Raw genomic sequence first — 17,550 nt, 5'->3', positions numbered from 1 at the left:
ACATTTGCCTGCTTTGCTTCTCTCTGGCATCAGAGAGGTGATCTTTGGCATCAGGCATCCTGAGCTGCACTCTGTTATCTCACTCTTCACCTTGAAATATTTCCTTTCCAAAATCGGTGCCTTTTCTGGAGACAGCTCCTCTTCCAAGTTTGGAGGACAAGGTATCATAGCCTTGGCTGAAGTAAGGCAAAAGAGTCTAAAGCCTCCTTTGGGATGCTTTTGTCCCTGTGGACAAAACTTTTGTGGCGATATTGAAACGTGAAACATGACTTAAAATCCTCTCTTGGTTTTCCTGTAGGGACTGATAGGAGCAGGGCTGGAGCAGATTCCCTGCCCTCTTGCAGGGATGCTTACTGTGCTGTCCGGTCCCTGAGAGACCCCAGCAGGGAGGTGACAACCCCCAGGACACGGTGTCTCGTCAGCCAGCTGTAGTCTGCTGCAACAAGCCGTGTTCCCCTCGAGCAGAGCTGGAAAACAGCACCTTGTGTGAACTCCTTGGCACAAACACGAGTGCTGGGAACATGCCATTCATAATCCCCCAGCACTACCGAACCCATACTTTTCTCAGAATGATTTAACCCTGGAATTAGAGAGTGTGACAAATACCCACTTAAAGTATGAAAGAATGCTCTTGTTTCTTCTCTCTGCAGTCCTGCCTGCATCATCTTTCCATCAGCTGGGATTGCAGGGCCGGCTCTGCTGACCGGCTCTTTAGGCAGAAGAGCGAGGATGCTCCGTGCGATCCATACCCCTCTCCTGCCATCTAGAGGCATCAACCCCGCAGATATTTGTGAAATCACCTCCGGCTCCGTGCTGGATGTGTCCCCGCAGCCCTCTGAGCCCGGGGTGCGGGTCAGCAGCACGGCCTGGGGGGTCCAGCCCTGCTCGGGGGGGTCCGCACAGCCCCGGAGGAGGCAGAGGGCTTCGCCTGGGTTGGGAGGGGGATTTTAGTGGGGGTGAGTTGCCTGCTAGCCTCTCCTCACCAGGGTATCCCGCTCGGCTTCCAGGAGCAAGTGGGAGTCCTCACCCTCCGTGTCCCATCAGGGCGGCAGCAGATGTAGAGGCACGGCCAGCTCTGCCATCACAACGTCTCCATGCCGAGGGGACCAGGGTCAGGAGGGGGCTGTGGTACCCTGCCGACGAGCCCCACTGCTTCTTCCCACGGCAGCAATTGCCTCTACTCCTTGCTCAGCCTTTCACTTGAGCAGGAGTGCAGCAGTGCCGGCGGAATACCCGAAGGACCCCCTTGGCTTGCCCATTTTTGCAATCATTTTTGCAGAGTCCCACCTTGGACAACAGAGATGGCCCTAATGTGTCAGATTTTCCCCAGGCAAGAGATCCCCCAAAACACTGTGAAACTCATCTGCTGAGCCAGAGAAGCCAGAGTTTATTCGCTGGGGCCAGAGCAATGAGGGTTGTTGTAATGGGGAATACAGCCCGGGCACTGGGACGGAGCCCAGCTGAGCAGTGCTGTGCTGGGTCTCTGCTATGTGCCCTCATACCTCCATCCTTCTGGCTGTCTGCAAGGCTCCACATCTCCATGTCTCCTCGCCAGCAGTGCCTTACAGAGTGGTCTCCACTGCAGTGTCCCTACATATGTGGCTCTCCTCCTCGCTCGTTGCTTTCTCTTTGAACTCTTGGCTGAGGGTGACTTTTGCAGAGCTCTGGAACCAGCGCTGCCGGCAGCTCCCTACCGGGAAGTAAATGACCAGGTTGATGCTGCTGTTCAGCGATGCCAGCAGGTAAGTCATCTGAAATACAAATAGGCTTATACCGATACGCCCAAGAAAAATCACCACGCTGAGTCTTCTCAACCCAAAGATGGACAGGAAGATCACACTGAGCAGGACAGCAACATAGAATTCCTCTGGGTGTCATCTCTGTGAGCCACAGCAGAGTTTGATCAACAGGGACAGGTTGCAAAGGAATGGGAATAAAGAGAAAATGAGAAAATTCACAGTGCTTAAACCTTGTAATAGTTGCTGACAGTTTATATTCAAATAACAACTAATCCAAGCCAAAGGAAAAAAAAAGTCCAGTGAGAGCCCAAAGCACCCCACACATGATACCCGACAAGTGCTTTGGGCAGTGACACCAGTACCAGATTGGGAACAAAAGAGACAGGCACCTCTCCATGCTCATTGCTGTCAGGAGATACATGCTGGCAAAATACTAAAACAGAAACAGAACTATCAGGATATAATTAGTCAAAAGATATTGAAATGAGAAAATACAATAGACTGTTGAAATAAGGTATAATATAAGTTTAACAAGAAGGAACATCCCCCCCTTCCTCTCTTCCTGCCATCCTCCAGCTTTGTCTGACCATGGGAAGGGCTTCTGGCTTTCGCTGTGTGATCCAAGACTTCCCCCTGCTCTCCCTGGGGACACTTTGCCCCCATACAGATGCTTCTGCAAAATGTGTGGCAAAACCCAGAACATACTGCAAGTAACTTAGCTATAGCCCCAAAACCATAGGAGACAACTCCCACAGAGCTGAGGGCAAGCAAGATCTGCTTGGAGGCGAAGGAAGAGAGAGGAGCACCGTGCCAATAAGGGATGATGCTGGCTGGCTGGTTCATGTACAGAGTGGGAGGTGTGTGAAGGGCATATTGTCCCAGACCAGAAAGCTTTGGGGACAGTTTTGCAGAGTAATGTGTTCTCCTGTTACTTCCCAGCAGCACCACATAAGTGCATAGGGAAAGCTCCGTCTGTCAATATAGGAGGGTACATAAATCATCCCAGGGATGGAGGATGGCAGAAAGGTGAGAGATGAGCCAGGGACCCTCACCAGTGGGAAATCACTGATGTGCAGACATGTAACAGCAAGAGGGCTTTGCTCAGTGCCTCTAATGACATGTAAACTGGTGCTCAAAGGCTTTTCCCAACTTTCTTCTTGGAGACATTGCCATCAGATGGAGGCTTTGCTTTAATGTGTCAAAGCATGGAATGTAATACTTGTGAGAAATTTAGTGCTACAAAGCCATAGAAGAAATCAATAAAGTGAAATGTTTTTCACAGTGGAGGTGAAGAAAGAAAAACACATGCTGTCATTGTAGGACAATGATGAGCTGATTTTTATAGCCCAAAAGGGGAATAAAGGGACTTAATCTCATGAAGCATGACCGAACAGCATAGCACACTAAACCGTCCATGTAAGGCACTCTGATTCTGTCTTCCAGGGTCCTAAGGGCAACAGCAGACCTAATTTGCCCTGACCCCATCCATTCATCCCCTGCCCATGGGACCAGGGGCTCCAGTTAGGGTCAGGCCTGAGCAACCAGGCTTTGCCCAAGCTGTGCAGGAGTTGCACTTGTCTGAAGACCTGTCTCCATCCCCCTCTCATGGATGGACCTTGAGCATATGATCTAGCCTTGTTTCAAGTCTATCTCTGGCTCCAACTCCTGCAGCTTCAGGCTGGACCCACTGGAGAGATTGTGGACCTTGTTCATTATCATGCATTCACCGCATGAAATCAAAGGACATCCTTGGAGGACATCAGTCTTGGGGATGACAAGCATAGGCAATAAGTCCCAAGAAGAGGTATTCAAAAGATGGAAAACACATGAAAGAAGGAGAGAAAATAAGCAATGAAAATGCCAGCGCCTGTGATGCTAAAGGATGAGGTTGTGCAACAGGAACCACTTGTAGATAAAAGCACATTTGCAGCACTATGTACCCCACAAAATGTAATCTCAGAGAAGACACATGCATGTCAGGGATGTGATTAAAGGCAGCGGGCAAAGTCCTCGTGCTGTTCTGTATCTGAATACTGGTGATTTCTCACGGCAAGTTGAGACAAGGCAGTGCTCTGCCCCGTTGGCTGCTGTTGAGGGGACTCTGTTGGCATCCCAGGTCCAGGGAGTGGCTGTGTGATGAGGCCTGGGGGGGGCAGGAGCAGGGATGGGCATGACCAGGAGCAGTTCTGCACCTGAAGAATGATGGGAAGAAGGAGCATTAAGGCCACGGGACTGTAAGAGACTTCCAAGGGTTTTCTGCTGGTTCATCCCCATTGTTGCTGGTCCCTGGCTCATCTCACTCATTCTCATCTTTCTGCCTTCCTCCTGCCCTGCCAAATCTCTTCCCCACCATCCCCTTGGTGACGCAGGCTGTAAGGATAGCGAAGGAACAGAAGAGAGCTAGGGGAAGTCTTCCACCACCAGCTTCGCACAGCAACACCCGGGAGACTCCGGCACGGTAAGCTGAAGCTGGAGGACGGGGGGTGTAGAGATCCCGACCAGAAGACCGTTCTACATCAGGGAGTTAGCGATCCACAAAACACTCAAGCTGAGTAGTCCCAGGCCTGTGCTGTGCCATGCCGTGCTGTGCTGTGCATCTCCCTTGGCCTTGGGCTACGCCTGGTCAGTTGGTGGTAAAAGAGGAACCTGCAGGCAGCTCCCACTGGGTGCTGGTGATTACACCACCTGCATGTCCTTGCCTTTATCTAAGGCTGCTACAACGGTTCTCATGTGAACATCTTTTTTGTTTGATAGTAGAATGAGTTGTTTTCTTTTTTAAGAAAATCCTGTAATAGCTCAAATGACCATAATGGGGTAACCTTTCCATGGACAGGATCTGCCCGGATCAGAGGTCTGTTCGATGCTGCAAGACCTGGGGTTCCCAGCACCTGAAGGGACATAAGATTATCTGTGCTACCCTCTCCTTCTTCATAGTTTTAGATCTAGTAAATGGCATTTAAAATGATACTTTACAGAGTCCGAGTGCCTTTTTTAATGGGATCATAACAGATCAGCACCTCCTGGTGAAAGACTGGGGGGAGGAGAGGAAGGGGGTGATGTGGCCAGCTCCTGCTGATGAGATTGCCGATCATGGGACATGTGAGGGGAAGCTGTCACCAATGTGATGAGATTTTGAGGGGAGTCTGTGACCACTAGATGTGATCTCTGGGCAAAGGTCTGCTCCTCAGGAGTAAGGGAGGAGGCCAAAGCAGAGTGGGTGGCCCCAGCAGCCATCACCAGCCCCTTTTCCTGGCAAGCCTGGCCCCGCAGAAGCCCCGTGTGCTGGGGTTCCTGTGGCAGCACTGTTCCCAGGAGCACCAGGAGGTAGGAGACCAGGGATGGGCATGTGGGAGATGCTTCCTGGCCAGGGACAGGGCAGGAGGGGTGGGAATCTGTCCTGGGCATGGCAGGGGAGGGGATCATTCCCGGTGCAGCCTGGGGCTGGCGTGGGGCTGTGGGGAAAGATGGTGAGCACTAGGAACACTGATGCCCATCATTTCCTTCTGATTCCTTGTCTCTCCTAGGAGGTGGTGGGAGAGGGAGAAGGTGGCCACCCAGAGCAAGGTCAGTCACCATGGAGGAAACAGTCACAACAGACCTCTCTCTGAACTACATGACTTCTGGATATGTGGACTATGGAGAAAATATCGAATACGAATGCTCAGGACTATCTTATGGACTGATGGTCTTTGCGGGTGTCTGTACGGGGATTTCTCTCTGTGGACTTGTGGGGAATGGGATAGTCTTGTGGTTCCTGGGCTTCCACATGAAGCATAACCCTTTCACCATCTACATCCTAAATCTAGCTGTTGCCGACTTCTCTCTGCTTCTCCTGTTTTTTCTGCTCCTATTGGCATTTTTGAGCTTAGCAGCAGTTTGTTCTTATTTGTATAATTTTATTTCTTTCTACATAGATTTTGTATTCGTAGTTGAATTTCTGTGCCACTTCTTTGACCTTAGCAGCCTGGGTCTCCTGACAGCAATCAGCGTGGAGCGATGTCTCTCTGTCATCTTCCCAATCTGGTATCGTTGCCGCCGCCCAAAGCACTTGTCAGGCGTTGTGAGCGGGGTGCTCTGGGCTCTCGCTGGATTTTTTGTTTCCTCGATGTATCTTAGCTTTAACTATGCTGAAAGCTATGAGTCGGTACTTGCAGGTGTAGCCATTGCAGTTGCCATGATTTTGTCATCAATGATGTTGATTTCCAACCTGTGCCTGTTCATCAAACTCCAATGTGGCTTACAGAGACGACACCCGGGAAAACTCTGTGTTGCTGTCCTGCTCAACGTGATCTTCTTCTTTGCCCTTGGTATTCCTTTCAGTGTAGAGGTTTTCCTCAATCTTCCAAGTTCGCACGAATTACTTCCCGAAAATACATCTTTTCTGCTGGCGCTGCTGAACTGCAGCGTCAATCCAGTCATTTACTTTCTCGTGGGGAGCTGCCGGCAGCGCCGGTTCCAAGGCTCCGTGAAAGTCGCCTTTCGCCGAGTGTTCGAAGAGAAGGCGGTGAGCAAGAAGGAGAGCCGTGTGCCTGAGGACACTGTGGTGGAGACCGCTGTATAAGGCACTGCTGGCGAGAAGGCTTGGAGATGTGGAGCCTTGCAGACAGCCTGGGGGTCAGAGGTCCCCATGCACTCGGTGTCTGCCGGCTGCGAGGGGGGAGAACAATGCTGCAGCTCATCATGGGGGCACGTGGCGCAGACCCAGCACGGCACTGGTCTGCCTGGTCCCAGTGCCCGGGCTGTATTCCCCATTGCAATGACCCTCATTGCCCTGGCCCCAGTGAATAAAGTCTGGCTCCTTTTGCCCAGCAGATGAGTTTTGTGGTGTTTTGGGGGATCTCTTGCCTGGGGAAGGTCTGACACATTAAGCCCTTGGGGAGCTCTGGCCATCTCTGCTGGCCAAGCAAGGCAGGGCTCTGCAAAAAGGATTGCAAAAATGGGTAAGCCAATGGGTCCTGGTGGGTGATGGGGGGATTAGTGGTGTAGAGAATAAGACATAGGATAAAATTACAATTTGGAGAATGAGAAAGAAAGAGAAAGAAAGAAAGAAAGAAATGAAAGAAAGAAAGAAATGAAAGAAAGAAAGAAGGAAACTGAGAGAGAGTGAAAGAGAGAGAGATAGAAAGATAGAAAGAAAATGAGAAAGAAAGAAAGGGAGAAAGAAAAGAGAGAGAATGGGAAAGAAAAAGAAATACAGAGAAAAGTGAGCTGTCTCCATGGCGCTGATGGATGAGATTTGGTGACACAAGAATCTTCCAGATAAAATCCCATTTGCAGCCCTGTGTAACTCAGAGATGCAATCTCTAAGGCAGCATGCCTGGGGAGTTTCATCAGAGGCGGTGGGTAAAGCCCTTATGCTGTTGCATGTCCACACACTGGTGATTTTCCAATGCGGAGCGTCTCCTGGTCTAGTACCAGGTACACACAGTGAAAGCCAGAAGACCCTTGCATGGTGGGAAGACGCTGGAGGATAGCGGGAGGAGAGGAAGGGGGTGGCATGGCCAACTCCTCCTGACAAGACCACCGTCCATGGGACACATGAGGGGAAGCGGTCAGCGATGTGATGAGATTTTGAGGGGAGTCTGTGACCACTAGATGTGATCTCTGGGCAAAGGTCTGCTCCTCAGGAGTAAGGGAGGAGGCCAAAGCAGAGTGGGTGGCCCCAGCAGCCATCACCAGCCCCTTTTCCTGGCAAGCCTGGCCCCGCAGAAGCCCCGTGTGCTGGGGTTCCTGTGGCAGCACTGTTCCCAGGAGCACCAGGAGGTAGGAGACCAGGGATGGGCATGTGGGAGATGCTTCCTGGCCAGGGACAGGGCAGGAGGGGTGGGAATCTGTCCTGGGCATGGCAGGGGAGGGGATCATTCCCGGTGCAGCCTGGGGCTGGCGTGGGGCTGTGGGAAAGATGGTGAGCGCTGGGAATGCCGATGCCCGTCATTTCCTTCTGATTCCTTGTCTCTCCTAGGAGGTGGTGAGAGAGGGAGAAGGTGGCCACCCGGAGCAGGATCATTAGCCGTGGTGGAGACCAACACAACCAACCTCTCTCTGTTCAATTATTCCTTGTATGATGGAGCGCATGGGAGAGACAGCCGGTCTGGTGAGTCACAGACTTTTATGGTTGACTTTTTCACACTGTTTTGGTGGGGTGTTTGGCTCTGTGGGCTGCTGGGAAATGCGGTGGTCGTGCAGTTCCTGGGCTTCCACATGAAGAAGAGCCCCTTTACTGTCTACATCCTGAACCTGGCCATCGCTGACTTCTCTCTGATCCTTTTTTTTGTTTACCGTTCACGTTACATAGTGCAGGGTTTTTTTTTGTTTGAACTTCCCAGATGTGATCTTCACTGCAGTTTACCTCCTGTTTCTCTTCTGTTACCTTAGCAGCACGTATCTCCCGACAGCAATCAGTGAGGAGCGATGTCTCTCTGTCCTCTTCCCAACCTGGTACCGATGCCACCACCACAACCACTTGTCAGGCATCGTGTGTGGGGTGCTCTAGGCTTTGCCTGGCCTTTTCATTTGCTTAACATCTATTTGCTGTAATTTTTACCTAATGTCTGTCTGTGGCAACATATGCAGAGGTGCAGATCTTCAGTTCCCTCATATTCTCCACCCTGCCACTGCCGTCAAACTCAATCCTATTCATCAAACTCTGGTGTTGCTTGCCGAGGCATCCCCCAGGGAGGCTGCACATCGCGCTTCTCACCAGCCTCTTCTTCATCTGTCGAGCAAATTTAGGAAGGCTTATTCATTGAACATGATGAACTTAGGATAAAAGTTCATCGTCCTTGCTAGCGGCTGCAAAAAGCAGCATTAACCCATTAATTTACATCCTGGTGGGGACCTACCAGCAGTGATGGTTTCAGGGCTGGGTGAAAGCTGCTCTCCACCGAGTGTCCGACGAGAAAACAGTGTGCAAGGAGGGGAGCTGCCTGCCCGGGGAGGCAGCTGCGGAGATGGCTGTTTGAATCCCTGCCGGCAACGGGGGGAGGCTGGAGCTGCTCCTGTGCGGCAGAGCGGAGGGGCAAGTGGCTGGGCTGGTGACGTTCCTCCTCTGGCTGGGACTGTGGTGGGGACAGCCACTGAGGAAGAACGCTCAGGTCTCCTCGAGGCTGGTGCCTCTCCTCATTCCTGGTATGAGGGGACACGGTGCGAGGGGCACAGGCCAGGTAGAGCAGGGGAGGAGAAGTGACCCTGGTTGTTGGCCAGGTCTGGACCCTACGTGCCAACTTGTCCCTTGCTTTGACTTAAGGCCAAGCCTGGAGGGCTTCTGTGCAATGTGGCAGCCCATGGGAGGCTGCTCCCAGCAGAGATGGGGTTTGTTGCAGCTACCTCAGGGTCATAGAGACATCCAGTGGTGTGAATGCCATGTGCTGGTGTGACTGGGGAGAGGTCAGGCAGGGGAACGTGGGGGGGTCAGCAGGGGCTGAAGATGCTGAGCCCCCCGGGCAGCTCAGGGGGAAAGAGGGCCCCCATGCCCTGGATCCTGCCTAATAAACTCTTGCTCCCTTTGGTCAGTGAATGAGTCTTTGTGATCTTTTGGGGGATCTAAAACTGCTTTTTTGAAGGTAGGTCTAAGTCAGAGAAAGAAGGGAACACGTTCTGACCAGGACATTCAAAGAAATAACAGGGGGTCATAGCCTTTCTTTTTTGTTTTTGTTTTTACAGAGCAGCACTTTCACTGAAGCCATTTCATGTTAGTTAACAAGGTCTGGAGAACATTTGATGATTGATTACAATATTGTTTTAGCAGAGATTTCACTTAGATACCATGATGCCTCTCCACTGTCTTCTCCCCTTGCCTAGTTATGCTCTCAGCTCCACTGATTGTGTTTAGGGGATCTCTGTGTTTATAGTGGGGTCACCTGGCACATCTGTGATTCCTGCATTGCAGGAATCCCTCCCACCCCAAACACTTTACATTTATTTTATTTCTAAGTTTTCTTAGCCAATAAAAGAGAAAAGTAAATCACCCTAACAATAGAAGTATTGCTGTTTTCTTATGATAGTCTTGACACATAACTGAGGGAGGACTGGTAGGTATAGGTAGCATCTCTGGACCTTGCTGAAGTTCACTTTCACATAAATGCAGCTCCCATGAAAGCTTTGCTCTTTCATGGGCCAGAAGAAGCCTCAAGAAGCTGTGAACAACAGCCAAAGTGTTTACACGAGTGTAACTGTTTAATGCGAATGGCACGGGAGGAGTGCCTAAGCCCTGGAGCTTGCTAAGCACGGGATAGACAAGTGTTGGTACGGTAAAGATGGCACATGAACACCGACCTTGGGATGCAGATCAAAGAGGTGCCGGCATGGCTAGAGGTACAGGTGGAATTGCGGAACAGAGATAGTATGAAGTGTTTGCATGACAAAGGATTTGCTTGGACAGGACAGATGAAGAAGAATATCCCCAGAGTGCTAAATTCCCATGTGTAGTTGGGTGAGTCACACAGGGGCTGGTCCTGGAATTACTGGAGGAAATGTTATTCACCTGCCAAACAGCAAGCACAGTTATGAAATACCAGACTAACCGCTGGAATTAGCTGTTCTAAAATAAACTTGGCTTTTTTGTCCTTTTTCAGCCCATATTGACTTGAAGGTTCTTCCTGTGTCTTAAATAAAAAATTATTTATCTGGTCCAGTCCCCATTTTCTGTCTTCATTTTCCCCTTTGTTTATTTTCACTATGATTTGCCTTATACTTAGTGCTGTCTTTGACAGTAATTCAAGTACTATTTCCTCTACCACACATTGTGCAATGAGTATTCTTGGTTCTTCTCAGATCCCTCCTTTTTGTTAGGAACTTCCCATAAAATGGGCGATGCATGATATTGCTGCTCTAATGCAAAGCACAGCTGTGATTGAAACACATCCTAAGGAAGCTCCGCAATAGGCATAATGGACTGAGATAACAAGATGTATTTTAAGATGGAGAAAATCATATTACCAAATATCCATGTGATTCATCAATTAAGAACAGAGAACAGTAAACCCAAAACAATTAAGTTGGTGCTAATATTCATATAATTACCAGGACAGAAACAATCTATATAAAATAGAAATATCTGTAAGCAAAAAAGGATGTTTTCTATACTGCTTATCTTCTGAAGTTTCTTTCCATTAGTCATTTCCTCTACTCAGAGAAGATTAGAAGTCATGAGCATCACTGAGTGCCCTAAAACTTGGTCTGTGTTCAGAAGAAATTGGGCTTCATGAGCTCATTCCTCCTTTGGTTTGAGGTGATGTCAAGACAGCCTCTTTGTGAAAGGTCCCAAGAGATCCCAAGGGGACAAATTCCACCCATGGTGCAGCTGGGAAATATTAGACTTCCAAGTGACTGGTTGTAAATCAGAAAACATTCACATGGAAATTGTGGGGAAAATAGCCAGCAAAAGCCGCTGAGGTTGTGGAACTGAGCTGCCCCATGGCAGACTCGCTGCAGTATGTGGTTCAGGCCCAGGCGCTGAGAGGAAGGATTTTATTTTTTAATAACTAATAACATGCCTTAGCTTATTGTTTTTACAGATCTGGTTCCCACCCATTCTGTTTCTGTGTCTTTCACTAGAAACCCCCCTGATCATGATCTCACTCCCTGTTTTTCCCACACACATCGGGATGCGGCAGCTCCAGGCTGGGACCTGGACAGGGACAGAAATTACCAGAAAAGTACAGACCTGGGCATACGGGAGTTCCTATTTCCTTTTGCCTCTTAAAGGATGCAAGAGAAAGGGGAGAAATGGGGAGAGAAACACCAGTGAGGAAAGCTTTGTAACGAGTCCTTTCCTCTGACAGAGGCAGGTTTGAGGTACAGGGGTTGATGTATTATGGCAGACCCTCAGAACACAACAGAAGTCCTCAGTTCTTTTTAAAACTGGTGGAGAAAGGTGTCCCTAGTTCCCCTTTGCACAGGAGATCCCTTACCAATTACCGTCTTGGGCAAAACAGACTTGACTTAGGGAAAATTAATTTGTAGGCAATTAAAATAGATTTAGGTAGTGAGACACAATTAAAACACCCCCCCCCCCAGCTCAGCTTCACTCCTTCCCTCCAGACTCCTCTACCCCCCAAGCAGCACAGAGGTGCTTGGGGGGGGGCATTACCATCTGTACATCCCTGCTCCTTCCCTCCCCAACTTTTCCCCCACTCCGGCATTGGGTTCTCCTCAGGTCAGCCAGAACCCTGTATGTTCCCTCCCTGTTCATGGCCAAGATCCCGGTTAGGCTGGGTCCCTGTTGTTAGGTACCATTGCCATTTTTTCTGTTTGGGCTGGTTTCCATCCTCCCATTCCTCTTTTCTTTGTCATCTTTGAAAGGATGAGGGGTTGGTTTGCACCTCCGTGCACCTGCTTCCTCTTGCTGGTTAGTGCAGTCAGCTGCATCTTGTTTCAAAACTGTGAAATCAACAGTGCTACAAAGGTACGTGCAACAGCAGTCGCCCATCAGCCCTGAAGGGAACTGGCATTTTGGCATCAATAATTCTCCTCTTTGGTCCAGTGATGAGTCCACCAACCCAAGAGCCTATTGTCTAACGTTGTGTGGAGCAATGTGTTTTAACAATGAAGATACATGTAAGTCCGTCTTCATATTAGATTTCCTAATTTGTTTATTTTTGCTCCTGATTTTTCTCCATCTTCCCTTCCTCATTAGCATCTAAAACATACACAGAGCAGTATCAGCTAGGAGACGTCTATATTCTTATCACCACCTTCCTCCCTGATGTTCTCCTCTGCACATGTATCGAACCCATCAAATTTTTAGCTGGTCATCACATGTTGCACCCAGAGGTTTTCCTTCTGCAAACAGCAGCAGCATTTTTTTTTTTTATCTACTACCCTGTAAGGAATAACCCAAAAGGGTCAAGGGTTTTATTGTGCTATGGAGAGCCTCTGAAGAGCAAAACAAGGATGGAAGGTAGGATACAGCTCCTGCAGAGACTTGGTGGAGGAGTCACTTCACTGAATAGTGTCATCAGGTTGAGCTCAGAGGAGCTGTTCTCAGAACGTATTTAACCTGAAGTTTGCCAAGTTTAGTTAGTTTGATATAATGAAAAATCACCTCTCCCTACCACGACTGTTTCACTTCAGTCCTTAGCACATCTTCTTGACAAAGGTATGTTTTCTGTTTGAATGCCATAAAATTTTCTGCCTTTATTTCTAAACCTTCCAAATTCCCGTCCGGTTCACTGCCAGGGGAGATGTAGGGGCACTTTACTAACCTGAATAGAAAAAGCAGAATAATAGTATCTGTACTTTGAAGTTCGGGGTAATTTTGATATCTTAGATAGTATTAGCATTTTAATTCTAGTCTCAGATGACATCTGTTCTCTTAGCGAAAAAACAAGGTGAATGGCATATGGAGGCTTAAGTCTGACATGGCAGATGCTGTGTAGAGTGTCCAAGAGCCCATGCCCATGCCTTGGCCCAGTGCTTTCTTTGGCTTAATTCCTTGAATTAATTGCACTCGAATTTCTGTGACCAGTCAGCTTTACTGTGCAGTGTGTGTCTTCCTCAGCTGCTTCTGAAGCTCTTCTGCACCACCATCTCCCCTGGAAGTTCATCCCTTTGTTCATTTTTTCCTCCCACAAAAATCTACCCCACGCCTTTGTGTCCCTCCCTTTTTTTTAAGAGAAGGCTTTCAGTTTGTGGCCAGGGTGGTTTTGGCAGGCTCCTTCTGGTGAAGCCCTGGGGACAGAGCATCCAGGCAGACACCTGAGGAGGAGAACGTGAGCAGAGAAGCAGAGCTCCCACATAGCTCTCCCGGCCTCCAACACATTGTGGGCATGCTTGCTTCCATGTTTCTTTTTGGACAACTGAATTCTGGGTTTTTTTTTTTAAGAATAAATGTTGAGGGGTGAAGGGAGATCGCTTTTATGCTTTATTGCCAAAAATAACTGGTTTTGAAATTAGTTTTGAGAAGGCATTTTTGACCATATGTAAGCTACGCAATGGCTTTAGAAGTGAAAAAGTTGATGGAAAAGGAGCTGAACTGTCAGATCTAGAGTGACAGCTGAGAGCAAAAAGCAAACAAAGGCCAGGCAGAGCCATTTTAAAATGCTGTTTATTAAACTTGGCAACCAAAGAGAGTGACAGTAAGCTAGCCACAAAGACAGTTTGCACACTTTACCATGGAGCAGTCTAAATAAAAGTGCATTTGAATTTGGGGTTAACCTGTGGGGCTAGCAACATGGCTTGGTATAGCCCTAAATTAGACTTATATATTCACTTTTGCCCCCAGCCCAGGGATCAAGGGTCCATAGGTTCAAAGGAATCTTTATGTTCTTCCTCTCTTTTTCCTTCTCTCTCCATTTCAAAAGGTGATCAGGCAAAAAAGGGGAGAAATTTAGGAGGACATAGTTTTTGTGTTACGGCTTTCCCGTTCCTCTTTGTCATCTGCTGAATCTTCAAAGGCCCTCTGGAATGCCAGCCTGAGGGTGAACTTGATTCTCCGATCCCTGTAGCTCCCCACAAGGAAGTAAATGACGGGGTTGAGGCTGCTGTTCACGCAGGACAGCACAAAGCCGATCTCCGGGGAGTAGAGGAACTTGTAACCCAAGAAGTCAAAGAAGATCAGGACGCCCAGAGGCACGGCGAAAATGAGGAAGAAGAGGATGGTGAGCATGATGACGGTGAAGAGCCTGCCCATCTGGAGTTTTTGGGAGCTGCACTTGACTCTAAGGAAGAGGGTCAGGCTGAAGAACAGCATGAGGGGCGTGCAGAAGAGGAAGTCCAAGGCTCCGATGGCGATGAGCAGGAGCCGGCAGCTCCCGGCAGAGCGGCGAACGGTACACAAAACGTAGCCGAGCGTGTTCAGCAGCAGGGAGAGACCCCAGAGCAAGCTGGAGACGGCGCCGGACAAGTGCTTGGGGCGGTGGCTTTGGCACCAGATGGGACAAAGGACAGAGAGGCACCTCTCGATGCTGATAGCGGTCAGGAGATACAAGCCGGTCCCGTACATGAAAAGATCCAGGAAGAGGAACAGCCCAAACTGCACCCCCACATTGAACTGCATCAGGTACTGAACCGTCTCAACGGCGATGCAGAGGAGATAGCCGAAGTCGGCAGCGGCCAGGTTGAGGATGTAGACAGTGAAGTGGTTCCTCCGGATGCGAAAGCCGAGGTACCACAGGACCATGCCGTTTCCCACCATCCCGCAGACAGCGCTGATGAGGCAGAAGCTCTCCATGAACTTGAGGACAGCATACGATGCCGCCGTCTTTTCCACAGCCACACTCTGATTAGTCCCATGATCCTGGCTTGCGTTACTTCGGGGAAGGAGTGTTATGAGCTCCTCAGTCATGAGGAAATACCCCAAATCAAATACTTCTCTCCTTTTTGTTTCTCTTGGGATCAGAGAAGAGACAGAGGGCATTCAGTGACTGACACATTGCTTTTATCCTTACAGCTTCATGGCTTGGGACAGATAGCTTTCAAGGGGCATGCATGGTTACTATCTATGTAGGTAACAGCTAGCAAGATGCAAAATGTTGAGGATGGGCGAAATCATGCAGGAATTTGGAGAGGTGGAGATTGGCTAAGTGTGGCACCCATGCAGAAGAAGAAAGAATGAGACTGTTCAACAGAGTAAAGGAAAAAAAGCAGAAGAAAACATTGCTACTTACAGACAGAGCAGTAGGAGATGGGGAAGGTGTGACTACATAGTGACTCTGTGTGCGTGTACGCCTGTGAGAGAGGACCGGGAAATGGCACAGCAGAGACAAAGAATGCTGCAAAACGTGCGGATAGTGAGGCATTTCTGAACCCATTCCTCAAATGCTTACCTTCTGCCCTGTGCAGCTGAATTGAGGTCTCAAAGTGTCTTTTTCTTGGTTTCTAATTTATCCCATTGGATCTTCCAGGAAACACTTTCTGTGGAAAAGACAGGGAAGATGTTTCAGTCTGCAGATTCAGTTTTTGTCTTCTGTGATGTAATGAAGCAGGTGCTGTCAGAAAGGAGCATTTTCACTGTGCAGAGCGGGAGGATGGGATGAAGTCAGCAGCAGATGAGAATGGGCTTCTTTTATGTTGTGAGGCAATTTCACATTTCTGCTCCACTTCTCCGGATGCTCCTACAGTACGTGGGGACAAAATTACCTGCCAGGGATTCCATTGCCTGCGATGCTCTGGGATGTTGCTTGCATCTGTGAAAGGCTCTTTGTGCATTTGTACTGGGGCCAAATGCTGTTATGCTAGGGATGCATAAATGAGTGGTTAGTAGAGACTGTGGGAATTTCTCAGAGGAATGGTATTCTATTTTGTTTTGTCTTTCTTGGAAAATCAGGCTTGGTTTAGAGTGGAATAGTCTGAGGCACAGTATCCCTTTTCCCAATGTTTCCTTCAAAATTCACTTCCCGTGCAATGCCTTACCCCAAATCCTGCCAAGATGCCAAGAAGAAAAATGGCTAGTCCAATGTGCTGGGGGTGAGGGAGAGAGATCAGACGATGAGGTCCTCATCCCCTAAGTGCTAGGCACCAGGAATCCTTTCTGGACATGATCAGCCCTCACTTTCCAGCCCAGAATGCTTCTGAGCCTTTCTTTCCCAGTATGTGTAAAAAGGCGCCTATTTCTTTCTCCTGCTGACAGCTGGAGCCTCTCCAAACTGCACAGGGCTCTTGCAGCTCCTTGATGACTCGTGGCTCACCTCTGACCCCGGAGAAATAAAGTATTTTAAAAGGCTGAGCTGAAGGGGACTTTAGAAGGATAGTAAACACAGCAGTTTATTCATAGCAATTAACGGAAATACTGCGTACAGGAAATAAACTTGCTGTGTGCCACTTCTTAGAAAATGGACGGGGAGGAAAGGAGTTTTAACAATGTGGCTGTGCAAGTTTTGAAATGGGTGGGTGTTGGCTCCAGGGGGACGAATGTCCCTCAGCCTTCAGGTGTCACGCTGTGAAGAAGCAAGGGTCTTCCTCCACCTCTGCAGTCGGGAGTTGCCTTTGAGCAGACCTGATCCAAATTTGGTGATGCGATTACCTGACTTTGTCACCTCTCTTAGTTCAAATTAAACAGAGCTTAGGATCGGACTAAGTCCTTTATCTACAGCCTACGGACACTTGCTTTGACATGCTGTCTTTTTCTGGCCTGGCTATGAATGGGTGACTGGTTTTGGCGGTTAAGCTTTTAAAGCATACAACCTGTAGAGCCTAACGTGGAGTTTCTATACCACATCTCAGGTCTCCCCAGCAAGACCTGCCAAAGCCTGTTTGTGCTGTTGTACCTCCTCTGCTCTCCTTTGTGCCCGATCCCAAGTTGCTCTGTGGGTTGTAAGACACCACTTGGCTGTGAGCTGGTGCGACATCTAAATAGCGAAAAAAAAAGCTGTCTAGAGGCGCTTGCCCCTCCTTCTGCCCCCAGTTAGCTGACCCTGACTCTCCTCTTCCAAAAAGGACGTAGCCTTCTCTTACTACCTGCTGCCCCTTCCTTCCTGTGGCATGAAGCCACATCTCCGTGAAAGGTGGAGAAGGAGGAATTTGGCAGCTGATGCTGGGGAGGGCTGCAAGGGGAAGGCTGCTCCTTTGAGGTGTGTGTCAGGTAGGCTGGGGTGAGGGAGAGAAGTGGGCTGGTTGTTGTAGGAGCTCTTGGAATGGAGAATGGGGTAGTTGCTTGAGGGGGAGGGTGGGGATAACTGCTGGGGCACAGAGGCGTGGGAAAGGGAACCAAATCAAGGCACCGGAGAGTCTTTCACTCTCCTGCATGTGGTGAGAACCGGACTGTTCTGAAGCGTCCACATGTCCATACGCATCCCTTCATCCAGGCTTTAACTGCACCACAGAAATACCAACAGTAATGTGTGTGCCTTCTGCTGAAATCAATGAGAAAATA

At 49.1% G+C, this 17,550-nt stretch overlaps 2 protein-coding genes and 2 pseudogenes across 2 annotated transcripts; 2 read left to right on the top strand and 2 right to left on the bottom strand.

The window, feature by feature from the left end:
* Positions 1-1,557: 1,557 nt before the first annotated feature.
* LOC128152422 (proto-oncogene Mas-like) lies at positions 1,558-5,162 on the bottom strand (annotated as a pseudogene).
* A 121-nt stretch (positions 5,163-5,283) lies between these two features.
* Positions 5,284-6,300, top strand: LOC128152421 (mas-related G-protein coupled receptor member H-like). The gene has a single exon (XM_052810640.1). It carries the CDS (start codon positions 5,314-5,316, stop codon positions 6,298-6,300), a length of 987 nt encoding a protein of 328 aa, XP_052666600.1. The 5' UTR covers positions 5,284-5,313.
* Positions 6,301-7,850: 1,550 nt separating this feature from the next.
* Positions 7,851-8,701, top strand: LOC128152420 (mas-related G-protein coupled receptor member H-like; annotated as a pseudogene).
* Positions 8,702-13,830: 5,129 nt separating this feature from the next.
* Positions 13,831-15,735, bottom strand: LOC128152746 (proto-oncogene Mas-like). The gene is made up of 2 exons (XM_052811352.1): positions 15,506-15,735; positions 13,831-15,067 (listed from the first exon to the last, which is right to left on the bottom strand). The coding sequence occupies exon 2, from the start codon at positions 15,022-15,024 to the stop codon at positions 14,068-14,070; it is 957 nt and encodes a 318-aa protein (XP_052667312.1). The 5' UTR covers positions 15,025-15,067; positions 15,506-15,735; the 3' UTR covers positions 13,831-14,067.
* Between the last annotated feature and the right edge of the window lie 1,815 nt (positions 15,736-17,550).

The sequence above is a fragment of the Harpia harpyja genome, chromosome 16 (assembly GCF_026419915.1).
Source record: "Harpia harpyja isolate bHarHar1 chromosome 16, bHarHar1 primary haplotype, whole genome shotgun sequence".
Taxonomy (NCBI): domain Eukaryota; kingdom Metazoa; phylum Chordata; class Aves; order Accipitriformes; family Accipitridae; genus Harpia; species Harpia harpyja.
This window is presented reverse-complemented; position numbering and strand designations above follow the sequence as displayed.